General features: G+C 35.6%; 1 protein-coding gene and 1 pseudogene across 1 annotated transcript; both read left to right on the top strand.

The window, feature by feature from the left end:
- Nucleotides 1-2233: 2233 nt before the first annotated feature.
- LOC118752818 (sodium-coupled monocarboxylate transporter 2-like) lies at nt 2234-6195 on the top strand (the record flags this gene model as incomplete). The annotated part of the gene is made up of 6 exons (XM_036487679.1): nt 2234-2351; nt 2862-2929; nt 3072-3223; nt 5013-5218; nt 5309-5727; nt 5785-6195. Coding segments are annotated over 6 exons (1374 nt in total), but the record flags the coding sequence as incomplete, so codon positions are not given.
- A 5254-nt stretch (nt 6196-11449) lies between these two features.
- On the top strand, nt 11450-19499 carry LOC118752817 (annotated as a pseudogene).
- Nucleotides 19500-20096: the final 597 nt, after the last annotated feature.

Genomic DNA, 20096 nt, shown 5'->3' with positions numbered 1-20096 from the left:
CGTTTTTCGTAGCGTAGCTACGAATTACGAATTACGAAAATTCGGGTTCTAGAATAAGGGGGATGGGTTTATTGGAAAATACAGCGTGCCACCATAGAACTTGGAATAGAGGTAAATGAAATCAACCCAAAACCTATGAAAAATGGGGTTATATGAAAAGGATCTCGTAGCCAGCTACGAGAGCTAGTGGTATAAGCCATATAAACTAAAATTCTGGTGACGCATAGATACCTCTGGATTTACCTTGAATACTGAGAGGAGGCATTTTTCCAATGGAAATATGTACAGAAAAACGGCCGCGACACCTTCTGGAAAGTAACATGATCACAGGGTGTATCCTTAGAACCATGTTAAGCTAAACCTTGAGGGATTACATTACTATAAACAGTCAATTTTCACACAATTTAAAATGTACATGTGTATTTAAATATGTCATGAAAATTGTGTTGCTAGCTTCATTTTGCAAAAATGTTGCAAGCTTTTTCACAGCGTGAACAGAATACTACTTTGCTGAGGAAATGTTGTGGAATTCCACACTTATTTCACAGAAAGAAATTGTATATGCAATTTAACAGCTTTTTCACGTGAAATAGGAATAAGATACTATGCTTAAGAACAAAGATTTTAAAATCGACAAAAAATTAGTAAGAAAATTTGAAGGATTTTAGATATTGCGTATGGTAGCACGAAATGTCACAATCTGCTTAATTGTCAGGTTGTTAATATGGCGACGAAAAAGTGACAATGGAACTACCTTGTTTTTTGTATCATGCGCCGCCCTGTTCTCTACTGCTAATGAGTAGTAGAGGATGACGTATATTCTCTACCAGTAGAAAAATAATCGGTAGAGAAGAGTGACAGAAACGAGCTACTGGAGCCCTTCCGCAGGAATATAAGATAACTGATGCCTTTCTCACTCTGTCCTCAATATCAGGTTTCCCCAGGATCCAGTCATGCGAAATGTTGCATTGGAACCTTGTAATCTCTATTTAAAAAAAATATGCTGGAATTGACTCTGAGGCCGCTAGTAGCCGCTGTCTAGATTAGCTTGTGTGAGTTTATACGGGATGTCCAGAAATCTAACCCAGCGCCTCTCTCAAGCAAGTCTTTTACGACCACTATCCAGGGCAGAGGTGAACGAAACCCATCTTATGGGGTGTATCTTTTCGACTTATGCTTCCAACAGGCGCTGAGCCATTCAGCTTTAATATTTCTGTCGCAAAGCCAGTTGCATACGACCCTCAATAGGTTGATTTCAACCCCATTGTTTCCGGCAAGACGTTGTTAAACGCGCACTCGATGGTGAGGAGGGGCCCTACTGCAAAATCTTTATGAATAAATATTTGCTTTATCCACATTCTCATTGTATGCAGTGCGGTCTCCACAGAACTTCATGTATCGTAAGCAGAAATCCCATTTCTTCATTCTTCTTTCGCATAAAACAAAAACGATGAGAGACTGATTGGCCTAAAGTCCTTACATTGGTTAAACAAGGGAGCTCTTTCCAGAGCCTTCAACCAACAAGGCACCTCTATAGCCTTTTAAAATTGTGTAGGAACGATATTATCCAGTTGCGGGTAGTTAAAGGGTTTCAACAAGTTTATCCGCACATGACAGGCGACAATTATCCAGGAAGTCGGAAAGGGTAATTAAACATTCGCACCTTGCCCCAATGGATGCCTTGCCAAGGGAAGGTTTATAAGATAAGTGACCACCAAGGAGAAGCTTTAGTTCCTCGTCTCTCGGGTAGGCAAAGGGAGGATTCCACGGTCCTCCGCCTGAAGGGCACTCTGTCTTCTGGAATCGCTTAGCTGGCATGACCGGACATGTTTATTCAGCGTGCCTTAGGAAAGTATCTGGTAAATAAAGTAATTAGGATATCATTCAAGAGTTTTAAAGAAAACACTTTTGGTGTTTGGTGTTTTTTTTTTTAATTTTCGAACTATCTTATATGTAGTGCGTGGTATTGCAGTTACCGTCAATCGACGAAATAATACACAATGTAAATTAAAAAATTAAAAAAAATCCTGCAACTTAGAACACATATGTCGTTCCAGTACAAGCCGTGACTCCAGTCGAGCAAAAAAGCTGCATGCTCGAAATTTTAAAACCACCACCACAAAGACCTTTGCCTTTTTGGCAATAAAATTTTTTCCTAATTTTTATGATACATACATACATAGATAGATATGAAAATTGCAGATACTACATAATTTCTCTTGAATATTTTCAGTACTTGGAGTTGCGCTTCAATCGTGGAACACGGCAACTACTAACTTTTGGCTTTATGTTTACTTTGTTTCTAATGCTGCCGGTTATCTTATTCATACCCTCTCTAGCTTTTTCACAAGGTTTGTATATGCATATGTATGTAAATATTAACATTTTTCTAATGCCGCATTTCCACTATGCATTGAATGGAAAAATTTCTAACGAAAAAAGTTGTTTAACAAAAAATACCGGTATCATATAGAAAACAATTGTCATTAAAGGCTCAGTTATGCATACTTTGCACTGCACTGCATGGCATGTCGTTTTACTTAGAAATCAAAAATCAACAGACTTGCTTTGGGTGCTTTGGGTAACCGCGTACACACGAAGCTCATTTAACAGACTGCTTATGTGACAACTCTCATGCAATGCCAAGTATGCATAGATAACTGAGCCTCAAGTCTGTTTTCACATAATCTTTTAATTGTTGTTTTAATTTTCCGGCATCCGGAACAGAAGTTTCGACTAATCCGTTTTTATAATTATGACGCAAAAGTTTAAGCTCGAAAGGCCAGATATTCTGACATACATACATACATATGTACATACCTCAATTATTATCACTTACATACATTTTTATTTTTCTCCAGTCACTGGCCTTAACATACATTTAATAAATGCTGTTATCTGCTCAATTTGTGTTATATACACAATGTTGGTAAGTTTTCGTTGAATACTTTTGTAATTATAAATTATAGAAAAATTCCAAAAATCCAGTTTTAAAAAGTTATTTTTTTGTCATTGACTCGATCTCTAATACAGAAACATGAATTTCACAATATTTATGAATATTTTTATAGGGTGGCATTAAAGCTGTTGTTTGGACAGATGTGGTACAGGCTGCCATTATGATCGGTTCCGTCATGCTGGTAGGAGTCTTGGGTGCGAAAAAAGTGGGCGGAGTGAATGAAGTGTTGAGAATAGCAGCCGAAGGAGGTCGTTTGAGTGTCGAGTAAGTTACATACAAATGTTACGTCCGAAAATATGATAATGTATCTATTTTCATATCAGTGATGGACATACATAAAAAAATTTGTATTTAAAGTACCTTGGTTGGATACTAAGTAGCCATATAAAAACTTGGAGGCTAAATACTTAAGTACTAAGGTATTTAGTAATTTCCAAATATGTAAGTGCTAAACGGTTCACGAAAAGAAAACATAATCGGTTATTTCTTTTTTTTCACCTTTTCAGAGATCGATCATATAATGAAATGAAATGTCATTTTCGGGATATTTTGAAACTCAAAAACTTTCCAGACTTTCTTTCAATTTCTTAAGATTTATTATTTTTGTGGGATTTTTCGTTGTTTTTTTAAGAATTTGGGCCCTTTTTCAGTATTTTTCTCAGTTTTTTTTTTTGTAGATTTGTCGGGACTTCTCAAAGTTTTGGGACCATTTCCTCCCTACTTGGTGGTTTTGTAAACGCGGGACTTTTTCAAGAAATTTTTGAATTTTTTTGGAATCTTGAAGAAATAATTCATGACTTTTCGGTATTTTTTCTGTTATATTTTTCAGAGATTTCTCGGAATTTTTCGGAGCTTTTCGCGGTTTCGTTACTATTTCGGGACTATATAATAATACAACCCAACGAAATTCTACACTAGTTCTTAAATAATTTGTTCCCTAGAATCAGATACTGACATTCAAATTATACAAATAGCTCTGGTTTTTTGAGATGCATATCTCAAAATGTCAAAAATCGTATTTTTTTGGAATTTTTTGAATTTTTGTAGAAAGATATAGACAAGGAATGGAATCTTTTGAAATCTTTTGGCAAAAAATTAAATCTGAAATATGTATTCGTCGTTCGACTTCCAGAGTAAAAAACATAAACCTTTAAAAGATGTTTTCAAAAATAGCAATTTGTTTTTTTTATCAAATTCATTAAAATTTTGTATTAGTACTCCTTTAGAAGCTCGATACGCCTCTCAGAAGTATAAAAAAAATGTATGTATGATTGTAAGTAAGCCTAATGTTTGCGGAACATATCGAGCCCTAACCGCCAAAAATATGTAAGTGACATTTTTTTTTAATTTTTCTTTTGGATGCAAAAATGTTCCTAGCGCATCCAGATATATTTCTGCATCAAAAATTTTGAAAAAAAAATGTCGCATTTAGGGCTCGATATAATTTTTGTTCTTGGCGTCGCATCATTATTCAACTACAAAAGTTCAAAAAATGGAAAAAATGCATTTTTAAACAAACTTTTAATCCCCAAATATCACTCGAAAACTCTGCCTCAAAATGTAGTTGCCCAGTGAAATAAATACTTACATACTAGTAGGTACTTGATTAAATACTTTGCCTTTAATAATCAATATTAAGTAAATACAATTTTGCCCATCACTGCCCCTTAAAAACATTCAAAAATATACAGATACAATTCACGACACGAATAAAGGCGCGCTAATGTTTTGACGGCAAAAAAACGACGCGCTTAAAAAAAAATTACGAAAAAAGACGCATAAAAACTGAGACGAAGAAAGACGCGTAAACATCGATTTATACCTGGCCAAGGACTGTCACTTCAGCATCATTCTCAAATAACTCTTTACGGAATGTACATACTATTACAACCGCAAACATAGTTGACCGCGAAAATAAGTTTACGCGTCTTTCTTCGCTGTCAACTTTGTTAAGAGTCTTTCTTTGTTGAAGTTTTTTTATGCGCCTGTTTTCGTGTCTAGTGACGATATATGTAATGTACAGAAAAAAAACTATTTGACTATCTAATTCCAGCTTCACCTTTGACATTCACACTCGCGCCACTATTTGGAATTGCTCCACCAGCGCCATTATTTTGTGGACTGCCTATGTGGGACTAAATCAGAGTTGCGTACAACGTATTGTGGCATTGCCATCACTTAGCCATGCGCGACATTCACTCATCATTTTCGGCGTTGGTTTCTTAGTGATAATGTTTTTCAATTGCTTCACGGGCATAAGTAATAGAAAAATTTATAATAAATATATTTTTTTAATTTTATTTAATGTTCAAACTTGTATGTACTTCTCCTCTTTTTTTTTTGCTCTAGTCATGTATGCGCGCTATCACGACTGCGATCCAGTGCAGCAAGGCTACGTGCAGAAACCCGATAAAATGATGCCTTTCTTTGTGCAAGACATTGCCGGTCATCTCAAGGGTGTGCCAGGCGTATTCATCTCCTGCGTGTTTAGTGCAGCACTAAGCACAATGTCTGCTAATCTCAATGCATTAGCCGGCGTAGTCTATTTCGATTATATTAAGCCACATGTAAAGCACACCGAAAGGAAAGCTAATCTCATCATGCGCGCCTTTATATGCCTTTGTGGCGCATATAGCATCTTTGGCGGATTGGTGGTGGAGAAATTCTCTTCAATATTACAGGTCATATACTCAATAGGTGGCGTAACAATGGGTTCAGTATTTGGTGTATATCTTTTGGGCATGTTGGTGCCACAGGCGCATGGCAGGGTATGTAGCTTCAAACATTTGAAAAAAAAAATAAACCTGCAATTTGTATATTTTCAGGCTGCCTTTTGGTCTGTCATCGCAAGCATGGTCGCCATGTTCGTGATTGTCATGGGCGCGCAGGGTCGTCTGCACTATAGTGCTTTACCCACCTCGGTGGAAAATTGTCCTACAGCAAACGCAACACTTTCATCCAATTCTACATCTTTTTACACAACTGCCGCGACTGAAGAAACTCCATCAACGAGTACTGCGACGAGTTTCAACATTTTTGATCTCTCTTTCAATTGGTACGTCATGGTGGGCAATTTTATTGTTTTTCTTGTTGCAATACCACTCAGTTATATTGTGCCGGCTGAGAAGGATTACAAATGGGATTTGAAACTATTGTCGCCTGTGGTGCATCCATTCGTCAAATATGAATTGACAAACACGGAGGAGTTGCCTGAACTTAAGCCAATTAATATTTAAAAAAAAATAGGTAGTAGTAAATGCTGATAGTAATTAAGAAGAAGTACAAATAAAATAAATGTTCCAATTACGTCTAATTACACTGTCCAACATGGAAATTTTATCTGCCATAAGGCTAGCCATTTCATATTTTGGGTCGCTAAATTCGAATTTGAACTCAGAATTGCCCTAACACATCAGACTTTTTAAATATACATACTAACCTAAAAATGCGGTTTTGGCCTACTTTCGAGGTTACTGCTGTGTGGAGTACAAGTGGCATTTTTAATAGAATTTTTATAAAAATATGTATACAATTTTTGAAGGGAAACTTATTATTTTTTAATCCAAAGGCAAACTTTCTAAATGCACTGAAGTTGTTTTATGCCACTGATGTACATTAGACCGTACCACCTTACACGCTAGAGTCTAGGCTATTAAGGATGTACGGCGATTTTTTTTCGGTACAGTCTAGTGTACATAAATGTTTCATTGTATGAAAAATTTGGTCTTTTGGTATTTGGTTTTTCCAATAGGCTAAAATTTTCTTCAAGAGTATGCGAGTAAGTTCCAGTGCTCTACCTTGAACACTTCCAGAGATATGTAGTATGAAAAATTCGGTTTGTATGGGAGGTGCCACGCCCCCTTTACATATCGAAATTTTTTTAACCTATAACCATCCTTGGGACGTGTGCGGTAGGTGTTCGAAATTTTAAAAAAAATCGGTTCAGGCGTTCTCGAGCTTTGCGAACACAAAAAAAACGGCTTTCAAAATATATATTAGTATAGATATGTATAATGGTAGCCGTTTTCATAGTTCGGACTCAACTCAAAAAGCACTGGGTCAAATGTTTGGAGATTATAGCTTGCATATATTTATTCCTTGTATTATAGGCTCAAGAAAACTCGCTAATTGGCGCTGGAATCGAGTTATTCATAAATGTCGTATCCGCGAACCGATTTCATTCAAATTAAAAATGTGTGCTACCAATATGATGAAAAATACGCTTGCTAAAAGTGGACCCGCTGGGTGACGCTGAAGTTCTGGTTAAAATTCATAATGCGTGTTCATTTCATGATAAGCAATGCTTCTGCAAAAAATAGACCTAATGGATGGCGCAGCAGTCGAAATATTTAGAAAGCCTGTATGTCTGGTCAGCTTTGGCCCAACGTTTTTGTTCTACGAATTTACCGTTCAGATAGCTAAAATAAAGATGGATTTATATGCTTACAAATAAAACACAAAATTATGTAAGCGGTCCTTTGATGAAATTGCTCCGGGTGGCACTTCGCCAATGTACGGGAAAACTTTTCATCCTGTGAAACAGCAAGGACTCTTATGGGGCTTTCGCGCGAGGCGATTTCTCAGGCAGGGTTGCACGAAAAAGAAGTTGAATGGCTAAATGTTGGCTGGCGACCAACTTTGTTGAAAGCGATTAGTTGAAAGGCCGTTCAACCAAAAGTAGAATGCAAAGTTAAACAATGCAAACGCCTTTTTATGGCAAATATTTTAATATTTTGATATTTTTAGCCATTAAATTTTTTTTTTTCGTGCAACCCTGCGTGAGCATTTGCCCTCCTATAACAGAAAACGGTCATCTATGCTCTGCAGTTTAGTTAAAAGGGCTTTAAATGGTTAGGCTAATATTCTTGGCCTATGTGTGAGGAGAATTATACTCTTAAGTTGTTTAAACCTAAACTAAGGATTTTTACTTTACAACCCCTTTTTTTGCTTTTCAACGGTATTGTTCGTTTTTTTTCGTACGTTATTTTGAAACTGTCAGCAGTAAACCATTTAACGTTTGGAGAAGAGAACTCAAAATAAACGTTCAGCAGTCTTCTTCCCATAATTTTACTTTGTTTGAATTCCGAAAAGCCTCCATGATCCGAAAAACAGCATATCATTTTCTGGCTACACTTAAAACCAAGTTCAGTGTGCCTTGACACTTTTGTCAACTTAAAGTAATAGCAGAGTAAATATTTATTAGATTTCCACGTGGAGGGGTGTTAATCTTTTACACTTTGATAAACCCGTTCAACAACATTATTACTTACCAGCTTAAAAAGTTCACCGGTGTGTACCTACATGCGTACGTATCTACATTAAGGTGGTCCAAAAAAGAATTCGAAAAAGTAAAGTCGGAATTTTAATACTTTTACGCCATAGGATTGTTCTATACCGAAAAAATGTACCCCATTCTTTTATTTTGTAATCCAAAAATATTTAGAGGTCGCTCAAAGTTTTCCATGTATATGTGTATGTATTTTATATGAAAAAAAAAACAATTTTCCGTAGAATTGGTATAGAACTCTTGAAAATCAAAAATTTTCGATCGGAAAACTCTGTTCCTCTTCAGGAGATTTCCAATAATAGCACCCAATTGTTTATTTAACAGATTTTTAATAGTAACTTTTTCATAAGTCACGCGAAAACCCAAAAAAATGCAATGGAGGGACCCATAAAAGTTCGTTAGTATTAAACAATTTTTAAATAATTGGGTATTCTTTTTTTCATATAAAATACATGGAAAATTTTTAACGCTTTGAGCGAACACTTAATATTTTTTTGATTTCAAAATAAAAGACTGGGGGTTTATGTTTTTTTTTTTAATAGAAAAATCCTAGGGGGTGAGAGCAGTAAAATTTTGAATTTACTTTTTTTTTTGTACGGCCCTAATGTACAAATGTTTGTTATATATTAAAAAGTGTCTGAAGGAGGATTAAAATAAATGCCTACGACCATTGCACTTTGTTGCTCGTCAGATTTTATCTTATTTAAAATAATGGCATTTGCGTTTCTACAAAAAAAGTTTGCCCTCTCATCGCCCTCTTCTTAGTGTTTGTGCGTAAAGGGCAAAGAGAACATTGCATTTTTTCGGTAGAAACGTAAGCCCCAATCTAGTGACTGCGGTTGAGCTTTAGCTGCCGGATGCGTAAAATGTAACCGAATACGGAATTCTAAAGTCTCGAAAATGCGGAGGATAGAATTCCCCGAAGTCAACACCTCTCCGCCACCTTGTGGCCTTTGCTGGAGATAGCGGAGATACATATGTAGCAGTAAGCATTACGCTAAGCATGCAGGTAGCATAAGCTTTCATGTTGATCTCTCTCTACCCTTCAGGCTTGGTCCATAGTTTTATGGACATTATCGGACTCATTTGAATTTAATTACTGGATATTGGGGCCCAATTTAATTTCCAAGAATCACTCTGCTCTTATTGCTCCACCTTAGACTTGGCGTAAGACTATACACGAGCTTGAATGATATACTTGTATATAGTGAAAATATTTTTATAATTTGTATCATGATAAAAACGTAGTAAGGTAAAACCGTTCTCTCAATTCGTGGGCCATGATTTTTTTTGAAATTTGCCAACATTTTAAAATTATATAAAGTTGAGAGTAAAAAAAAGGAATTGTTCAAAGTTGTTCTTATTTGAGATGGAAAACGAGAATGTGTGTGTGAGTTTGTGTGTAAAATTTTAAAATTAAGTTGCTTGCAAACGTCAAGAATTTGAAAAATTCCTCTCAGCGGTTCTACCTTCCTATTTTTTATCATGGTTTGTATAGTCTTTAAATCTCAAATGGGGAACATTTTTAAATAGAAATGTGGTAACAAAATATTAAATTAAGAAAAGGATTTTATGTGTAGAAGCAACAATGACAAAAAAAAAACTTTTATTAAACTCTCGCCAAATTCAAATAATTCTAAGGCAATATTTAAATAGCTCAAATGTCGAGGAACTCAAAAAGTGGAATGTTGCCTTAAGTTCATACATACAAATTTTCTTTGGCGAAATTCTACACTCATACACTCTTGATTTTTTTTCTTCTCTCCAAAATTGGTGCAGGTAAAAAAATCGGTGATATTCTTGAAAATTGTGTAAAAACTATTACTATTAAATGATAAGTGCATTTTTTTGAAATCCAATATAACGGACACAGTTTTAAAAATGTATTGTATTCGCTCGAAACTTGTTACTCTGAGTTTTTTTGGGGGGTCTTACCATGAATTGTTAAAATTCAAAATGGCAGATAAATTTTTAATGATAATTCAAATGAGTAAAAAAAAAAACTTAAAAAGTCTAGATTATATTCGACCAAACTCAATAAACTTCTAAAAAAAAATCCAAATTTAACAAATACATGGTCAGATTCGAGCGAATTCAATACATTTTGAAAAATTTGTGGGTATGCATACCGTGGAGAAAACTCACTACTTATGTTCTAGTACACACGAATGTAGATATAAATTTATTAAGGGGATTCCCTTAAACTTAAACTGTGTAAAACTCGTAAGTTTACGGGGCTTTTATGGGAACGCCCCCTTTGCGAAATGGTGTAAGTAGGTGCATAAAGTGACTGCTTGACAAATCAACCAGGATTTTGTGAAGCAATTTTTGTTTCGTAGTATTTTCCATAACATCCCGCCATCTTGTCTCTATCACTCTTGGCTAAAATACAATTAAAAGTGCCGCAAATTAGCAGAAAACCTAAGTCAATAGAGTTAGTGGCTGAAATTCATTCATTTTATTCGCGTATTATGCTTTTCATTTATTTTCATTATTTTATCATACGTTTTAGTATAAAAATTTCGGCTCCTCGGCAACACTGAAGTTGCGCATCAAAAATTTGCCTCGTAAATTTACGAGGGGCTCGTTAATAGAGCTCCAAACAAATTTCGAAAGTTCTTTTACGTGGCTCGTAAATTTACGCGCTTTACGAGGTTTTTACGAGTGTAAGGGAAGACCCCTATTTTTTTTTTTTCCACATACTATGTGAAGTACATTAGTATCTATGTATTTAGTACATAAATATGAAATTTCGGCTTTCCTAGATAAGACTACATACATACATACATATGTATGCACATATGCATAAGTACTTATGTACGTATATACTTACATATGTATATCTGCTTATACCCAAGGATTTAGTAAGATAAGAATCCATTTTAATCAGATAAGCTGTGCAGTTATCAAGTATTTAAAGAAATCCTCCTACATAGCATACTTGAGTATATTTTAGCTGTTCGGAATCGCGACTAAACACGTCTGAGCAGCGAGCAGAAACGTAGCGCAGTGAAAGTGAATCTTACTAAACTCGGACACACGCGCGCGCGTACACAAAAGTTAAAGCAGGAATGTAGGCGAACGCGTACAAATAAAGGATATTGTGTGTTGTGGGTACAAGGATTAACTGCACGAAGAAATTTACAAATTGTGTTTAGTTTTCGAAATTATACAAAGTAAAAATCTTACAAAAATGACGACTACTAACACTTCTACTACAATTGCTGCTGTAATGGCAAGCATCTTGGATACAACAACTGTTGCCTCTTTGCCGGCTGGGCGTAGTTTTGTATTCGGCACCGCGGATTATATTGTCTTCGTGTTAATGTTGGTCGCCTCAGCTGCAGTTGGTGTATACTTCGGATTCTTTTCGAAATCGAAAAACACTACCGATGAGTATCTGATGGGAGGCAAGCGGATGAAAACCATACCCATTGCTATATCCTTGATCGCGAGGTTAGTTTGAAAATAATCTATATTTGTATATCTTCATATACATACATAAATACAAAAAAAAAATCGGTACTGTGTTTCCATTGGAATTATAAAATCTAATATAAATTTAGACGTCCACCAAAATATTTCGGAAAAATATTAAGATTTACGCGAGCTGGAGCGATTTGAAAATACCCCCAAAAATGGAGTTTTTTATGAATAAAAATAGTTTCTTAGAGTTTTTTTTTTTTAAATCCCCTCAAATGACAGAACGGCTTAAGTTTACAAAATTCGCATAAAAATATTTTTTTAAGTTTCAACGGAATCGTAATAATGAGATTTTCGATGTTGTTCTTTACTTTGTTCAAAGGTTGAATTACGAAAAACTTGAATAACTGAACCAGACCAAGTTAAGATTGAGCTTGAAATTGAAATTAAGATTAAGATTGATATTAAGATGAAGATAAAATTAAGATTCCAATTGAGATTAAGATTAAGATTTAGATTAAGGTTAAGATGGAAGAAAAATAAAATTAAGATTAAAATAATGTGGATCATTAAAACAAACATAAAGACAAAGACAAATTTTCAAATAAAACATTTAATATCTTACTTTAGTTAACAAAATTCACTGGTGAAATCGTGAAATTGTTGTGTTGTTTTGCGGAAGCCAATATAAGAATAACAGTCGATACAAGGAATGCTCAAAATAATTTTTTTTCTACTAAGTATATGGGGCGAATTCCTGTTTTCTAACGAATTGCAAATTTTTCAATTCTTACAAAAACCAATTTGTGTCACAATACCTCGAGAAAAAATGTAAGTTGGGAATATAAGGCAGTGAATTTAAAAACTTTTAATTTTATACACATAACACTTCGTTTGACGGATCATTCAGGTATTAACTACCTCGACAATTGACCTTTTGTTTAATAATGTGTCGATGTGATGAAAAATGAATGACAGAAAGGAAATATTTGTAAATAACTATTTTTAAAAAGCGGTGCGTCGCCAATTTTTCGTGAACTTTATTGGCTGTAAACTTGTGATATTAATTGAAATGTATATAAGATCCATACAAAAAAGATCACCCTAGCCACTGGCTACAAAACATCAAACTCTTTTTTCATAATTAGTTTATTTATGACCCAATTTTTGGATGTGTATCCTCATTGAAAGGTATGTTTGAGAGCTATGCATTTCTTTAAGATCATGGAAAACGTTATTGTTTAAAAAATGTAATATTTTATGGGACAATTCAGGTTACTAAAGCGTACTTAACAATGTACACATATTTTAGACTTTGCCGGAGATCCAGCACAGGTTCTAGGTAATAGCCCATTTCCACCAAGAGCTTCACTGCAGTTAAGTGCTCAGATAAGTTCCAATTAATTTCTTACTTTTGCTCTTTTGCCTTAATTTAATTTTACTTATTATTAGCGCAATTATCCCGTTGATTACTTTGTAATCTCATTTTTAAAATATGCATAAACTGCAGTTAAAGCTTGGTGGAAATGAACTATACAAATTTTACCAGCTTGTATTTAAAACGATGGTCTTACTTTGAACTGTGTGCACATGTTGAAAAAAATTGTAACTTTCTTTTACATTTTCTCTCTTTGCAGTCAACTGTCTGCCTTATCCATAACATCAGTTCCAGCCGAGAACTATGCATTTGGCATCAATCAAATATTTCTTATGCTTTCCATGTTTGTGGTGGCGCCATTGATATGCTACGTTATAACGCCAGTATTCTACGAGAATAATATATCCAACTGCTACGAGGTAATGTTTGAGACTTATTCTTCCTTCTTCTTTTTATTCGGATTCTTCTTTTCCTATCTCCTTTATATACGAAATTACATTGCCAAGTTTTCGTTTGTCCATCCAGTTTAAAATATAGTAAGATCAATCGATTCCTACCATCAAAAATAAATATGGATGGGTTAAGGGCCCGCTTTGACAGTGTTATTCCCACAAGGAGAGATTTACTCAAAAAGCTGATTCTCTCTTTCATAGCACTTGCTGCTGTTCCTCTCCGTTTTCCACCGTAAACCACAAGACCAGCCCCCTTCCGCGGAGGTGGTGGCAACATAGAGTCACATGGAAAATACGGAATAGCAACCGCAAACTATTTCTACACATTCTTGCCCCTGAAGCTCAACCTCGCAGCAGGCAAGGCCTTAAAACAGATTTTCAAAAGTTGTATCACTGTAAAATGTCCTGTAAAATCAAAAGTCCTCCGTCTGACCGAGATTTTATCACGCCACGCCCGCACTCCCAACGCAGCGTTAACACCCTTCCAAAAATCATTGTCTCATTTCAAGAAGCATTCAGTAAGGACAAAGCCAATCAAGCCCCTGAGGCCAAGGCGGTCATTGGCAGATAACTGCTTACTGTCAGAATAAAGAGAGAAGTCGATCCGTATACACAATAACTTGAGCAAAAAACGAAACGGTATTGAATCAGGTGGTAACCACGCATAACTTCCATATAGCGGTATTTTCCGCCAAAACCGGATCCAAATTGTTGGAAGTTGGAATGCGATGAATTTTTACATAAAATAATACAATTATGAAAAAATTCTGTATCTCAGTAGCCGCTTGACCAACAATTGTTGAAAATGTTTGAAATCGCATAATAACCACGCCCACCTCTCATATAACGGTAATTTACAGATATACGAAAACTGCGATAAATTAGTGACTACCGACGCCCTTTCACTCAAAATCGATGTTTTTGCAGTAAATCATAATTTTTTGGAAAACGGGCGTGGTATCGCCCACACACAGTGCCTCGTTGAGGGAGCCGATTTTGTCAATAGGGAGCGGGAAAACTGTTTTCTGAGCAAACTTTTTATTATTTAATCATGGGTATATATGTATATGCATCTCGATAACCGGTTCATCAATTTCTACCAAACTCGGTACAGTTATTGCACTTGGTACAAAATAGGAATTCGTTGAAAATTTTTGAAATCGTACTAAAATTTCACCCACTTCCCATATAATGAATACTTGATCCAGTAGAAGTTGTGCGCATATTAGGTTTGCTTGCCTAGGATCTACGATCGATATACCCATTTTTTTACTATTTACCCAATTTATTTTTATATTTTTTTCATTTTTAAATACCTTGTACGTAACCTGTCCTATCCTGAAATCTATCCATACATAAATTATGTATTACTATTCTCATATTGACATCATTTTAAACACAATTTTTTATGCTAATATTTGTATGTATATATTTTTACAGTATTTAGAGAAGCGTTACAACAAACTCACTCGACAGCTAGTCACCTGTACATTCATTTTGAATGCTTTCCTCCTGCTGCCCGTCGTTATTTTCATTCCATCAATGGCTTTCACTCAAGGTGCTTAGAAAATGTTTAGTTTTTTATGCATTTCTACATACATATGTATGTATAGGTACATGTCAAATCGGCCAATGGTTGGTTTTTGGCTAGAATGAATTTTCTAAAGTTATGCAAAATTCTAACTTTCACAATTTTGGGGATATTGAGGGCTATAAACAAAATTAAAAAAAAATCGAAAAATAAAAAAATTTTAGAATTTTGAAATTGAAAAAATCGAAAAAGCAAAAACTCATTAACATTTTTGGCACAGTCTTTTTATACAATACCTCCGACTGATCCTAAAAGATGCTGAAATTTTCAAGTAGGTGTTTTTTTTAAGATAGCAATTTTTTAACTTTGAACAAATTTAGTTTTGCTAAACAATTTTCATATAATTCTGATTTCTTTTTAATTTATAATTTGTTTTCAAAGTTCAGAAATTCATAACGTAAAATACCACCTTGATCTTTTAAGATCAGTAAGAGGTATTGTATAAAAAAGATTAGCCAAAAAATTATATACGTTTTTTTTTAATATATATTGATACATATAGTCCCAAATATCACTTTTAAAACCATTGTTGTATTTATAATAGTCTTTGAAATATTTAAAAAATAAACTTACACTAGTGAAATTTTGAACTTTCGGAAAAAACATTTTTTTTTTGCAGAACTCTTGGTTATATGATAAAATAAAAGTTCTAGCTTAAGTTCATCGAAATCAAAAATGGTCGATTCCAACCATTGGTCGAATTCACATGGACCGACAAATGCATATATGTACATATATAATTTGTATGGATGTACAGTGGCGAAAATATAAATTGCACTTTGTTATACTAAAATTGTAAAACTCTATACTGCAAAAAAGCTTGATAAAATGCCTCTTCCCTATTTACGTTCTCGCCACCGTATCTTGTGTATCTTGCTTGCTTTTTTTAAGTTAAAATTTTTTGTTCCTTTATAGTGACTGGAATGAATATTCATGTTGTCAATGCAGTTGTGTGCTCGATATGTGTTTTTTACACAATGCTAGTAAGTAAAGTTAACTGTTAATGCTGCCGATCTTCAAAATAATGCTTTGCCAATTTCCTGCCTTACATTTAATCATTACTTTTAGGGTGGCATTAAAGCCGTTGTATGGACTGATGTGCTACAAGGCGGCATTATGCTCTCATCTGTGGTGTTAGTGGGCATTTTGGGCACCTTTAAAACCGGAGGACTGACCAAAGTTTTTGAATATGCCTCAGAAGGTGGACGCATGGATGTAAAGTAAGTATCAAAGTAGGCAAATGAGAAATATGAAAGAGCATACATACTCAATAAAGGTAAACAACTAGACGAAGATGAAAGCGTTGATATGAGTAGGATTCCGCATCAGTGTGCGGAGGCCTAATATCATAGGTTTGATAGAGAATGTTCACTGCGACCTTGGGTCTATTGTGCCCTTAGAACTCTGGTGCATCCAGTATTTTTATACTCTATTTCTCACCTTTCCACAGCCTCTCTTTGGATCCACGCGTACGCATCACATTCTGGAATTCATTCATATGCGGCACCATGATGTGGACCGGTCATATTGGCCTTAATCAGAGTTGCGTCCAACGAATCGTCTCCTTGCCATCTTTGAAGCATGCGCAAAGGTAAGAAACAAAAGGTTTCTAATTGATAATTCTTAAATGTCTCATCATTTACGTGTAGAGCACTTTGGATAGCTGGCATTGGCTTTATTCTTGTGATGGGCTGGAACTGTTTCATCGGCATTGTGATGTACGCTTACTACCATGACTGTGACCCAATCAAAGCAGGCGTATGTATAGTACTTTTCTTCACTCCTGTCTTTCATACAACTATATATATACATTAGGGTGGTCCTTAAAATCAAATGAGCGATTTTTCTCAGTCTCACCCCTTCAATCGGTAATACCACGGTCACAGATATCACATACAAATTTTGGTCCCGATTGGAAATGGTTAAGTCGTATCGCACAGGGGCAAAAATTGAGACTCCTCTATAGAGACTCAAAAAATTAAAATAAATTTGTTTGCCAACTTATACCCAAAATCGATACTACCGTACTCGAAGATATCACATATAAATTTTGGTCCGATTGGAGTCGTTTAAGGCGTGTGGGGTCAAAGACCAGTTGCATCTAAGGGCTCAAAAATTAATTTTTTTTTTCATTCAATGCCCAAAATCGATACTACTAAAGTCTAGGTTATCACATATAAATTTTAGTTCCGATTGGAGTCGGTTAAGACGGATTCATAGGGTAATCTGATTTTTTTGACCCCTGACCCCTGTGTGCCACGCCTAAACCGACCCCCATCGGGGCCAAAATTTATATGTGATTTCTTCGTCTATAGTTGCATGGACGCAGGGATTGAGGCTTAGGTAGTCTGATGTAAAAATTTGTTTCCTACATTTGAGTACCACCCTAATGTACATATACATATATTCGTTTGACCTCTAGCTTGCTCCTCTCCTCTTTCATTAGCTGGTCAACAAGCCGGATAAAATGGTGCCATTCTTTGTGCAGGACATCATGGGTCACCTAATGGGCATGCCCGGCCTCTTCATTTCCTGCGTCTTTAGCGCTGCGCTCAGCTCCATGTCTGCCACGCTAAATTCCATGGCTGGTGTAGTTTATTTCGATTATATCCGTCCGCGCATGAAGGAGTACCACACAGAGGCGCGCGCCAATTTCATAATGAAATTAATTATTGTGGCAATGGGTTGCTATTGTGTGGCTGGCGGCGCGGTGGTGGAACATTTCGACTCAATCATGCAACTGGTCATAACCAGCACTGGCATCAACACCGGATCTGTGGTAGGCGTTTTTTCTGTTGGGTATGCTGGTGCCACGCACCAATGGCAAGGTGAGTTGTTGCTACGTGTAAATGTCACTTTGTCAAATGCGAATCTTATTTAATCGTATGTTTTTCCGATGTCAAAGGTGGCGGTGGCTTCGATTATATTCAGTGTAGTAGGCATGTTTTGGATTATTATAATTGGTCAAATGCGTGCCAAAGAAGGTGCCGTACAATATAAGCCATTATCCAGCAGTATTGAGGGATGTGCGGCACACAATCTACAAGTGGTGATGGAATCTATGTAAGTTTAGTATATTTATGAAAAGAAGTATATGTATGTATATGTGGAGTAAAGATCAGAGAGTGTAACACTCCGATATGGTGTTCAACTTTCGATCGTTATCGCGTAGACATCTTTTACATTAAGCAAAGTAGAATGGATAATTAGCGAAGTGGCACGAGTCCCAACTTAGCGCTCGCGAAATCAGCTGATCTAGTCTTAAAATATCATGAAATCGCGCCCATCTCTTCGGAATATGTCTAGGCCCGAGTTTAACGGAAACTGGATGGTGCATCGGGTATCTCATGATCAAAAGTCACCGATGTCACTAGTGAAATCTAAGCAGCTGCAAAAAAATAATGCTCAATTGATTCCGAACATCGTTCTTTTTGGAAGTACTTTCTTAGATCAGGAAGGCAGACAGCAACTTTCAGATTTCGAGACCGCTTTTTGCAGTTGAAGAACTTTTTATGTTTTTAAATATACACTCTCTCTATGGTCGTCGCTGATTTTAACCTCACATTTCTCTGTATAAATCATATGAAAATCTTCGCTCCTTTTACGTCATTTGGTCAGACGTAAGTACGTCCAAGCCTCTCCAAATGAGCCTTACGTCTCTTACAACATGATATATTTTAGCTCGCATTTTCTGCTTCAGAGGCTATGTACCTGGTTGGGTGAGGAGTGTCTTGTACTAAACAGAACGTAATCTAGATATGTGATTATGGGTAGACGACATTACTCCGAGTTACGCAAAAATACTAGCAGCGAAGTTCATCTTACTTCGATTCGACCCTAGTTATATGTACATACTTGCATACAAACCGATCCTCAGATATTTCCTGGGCTACTTCTTCTAAACTGGTCGAAAGCCATTAATCTACGGAATTCTACAATTAATTCGAAAAAATTATCTTCTACGTAATACATATATAGATACATATGTATGTACTATGGCTAGTACCAATTTTTTATTAATTTGAATATCTTATTTTTATTCTCTCCAGTTCCACCACGAACGACCTTGCACTACAAATGCTCCCTCAGCATATCGAAGAGCCCAAAGTCACGACCGCTTTTGGTAGCAATCGAGAATTTTCCATTTATGAGATATCCTTTTATTGGTATAAGGTAATTGGAGTTCTACTCGTTTGGTTATTAGCCATTCCGCTCAGCTATATTTGGCGTCGCGATGAGGAGGAGAAATTTAATCCACATCTTTACTCGCCATTCATAAGACGTTTTCTTGTGAAACGCTTATCCGTCGAAATGGAAGAGCTACCATTGAAAACACCAATTCCAATGGATGAGCTGAAAAATGATCCTGAAACAACTATCTCAATGGCGGAGAAATAGATGAACTACAGTTGGAGATAATTTATGTTATTATAAGCTTTTTTTTTAAGTTATAAACCACTACTGCGGCAATAAATAAGTAGTTTTATTACCTTAGACATACATATGTAAGTACGAGTAAGAAAATAAATAAAATACATTTTAAATAATCACTTAGAGTAGAACTCCCCAACCAGCTGTTCATTTAGAAATTTCTACATCAATTCAAAATGTAGAAATTAAAAAGCAACGGGGTTTTTGGTTTTTGACGTTGTATCACGAAAAATAAGTGACGAATGTCGACGACTCAAATAATTCGCCCACCATCGTCTGAGTCTCTGGGAAGTGAATGATTTACTTTAATTTTTTTTGATTCTTTATGAACTTTAGTATGATACCATCAGGATAACGTTTATCTAAACAAATACGCTTTTTTCTAATTTTCTACAAGACAGCTACTTTCTCCTCATTAGCTCTCATCCAGTACTCCATGAACTTACAGGTTTTTACCCCAACTTGCAGGAAGTTACAGAAAAAAGGATCCCGTACTCTAAAATCCTGTAAATGAGAGCAATTTTTTGAGAGTTGTGTAGAGAATGAAGTTACAAGCAGTGATCGGACTCAAAAAA

This window comes from Rhagoletis pomonella, unplaced genomic scaffold, assembly GCF_013731165.1.
Source record: "Rhagoletis pomonella isolate Grant_MI unplaced genomic scaffold, Rhpom_1.0 Rhpom_scaffold_01868, whole genome shotgun sequence".
Classification (NCBI taxonomy): Eukaryota; Metazoa; Arthropoda; class Insecta; order Diptera; family Tephritidae; genus Rhagoletis; species Rhagoletis pomonella.
The sequence above is the reverse complement of the archived record's forward strand: the minus strand, read 5'-3'. Positions and strand labels throughout refer to the sequence as shown.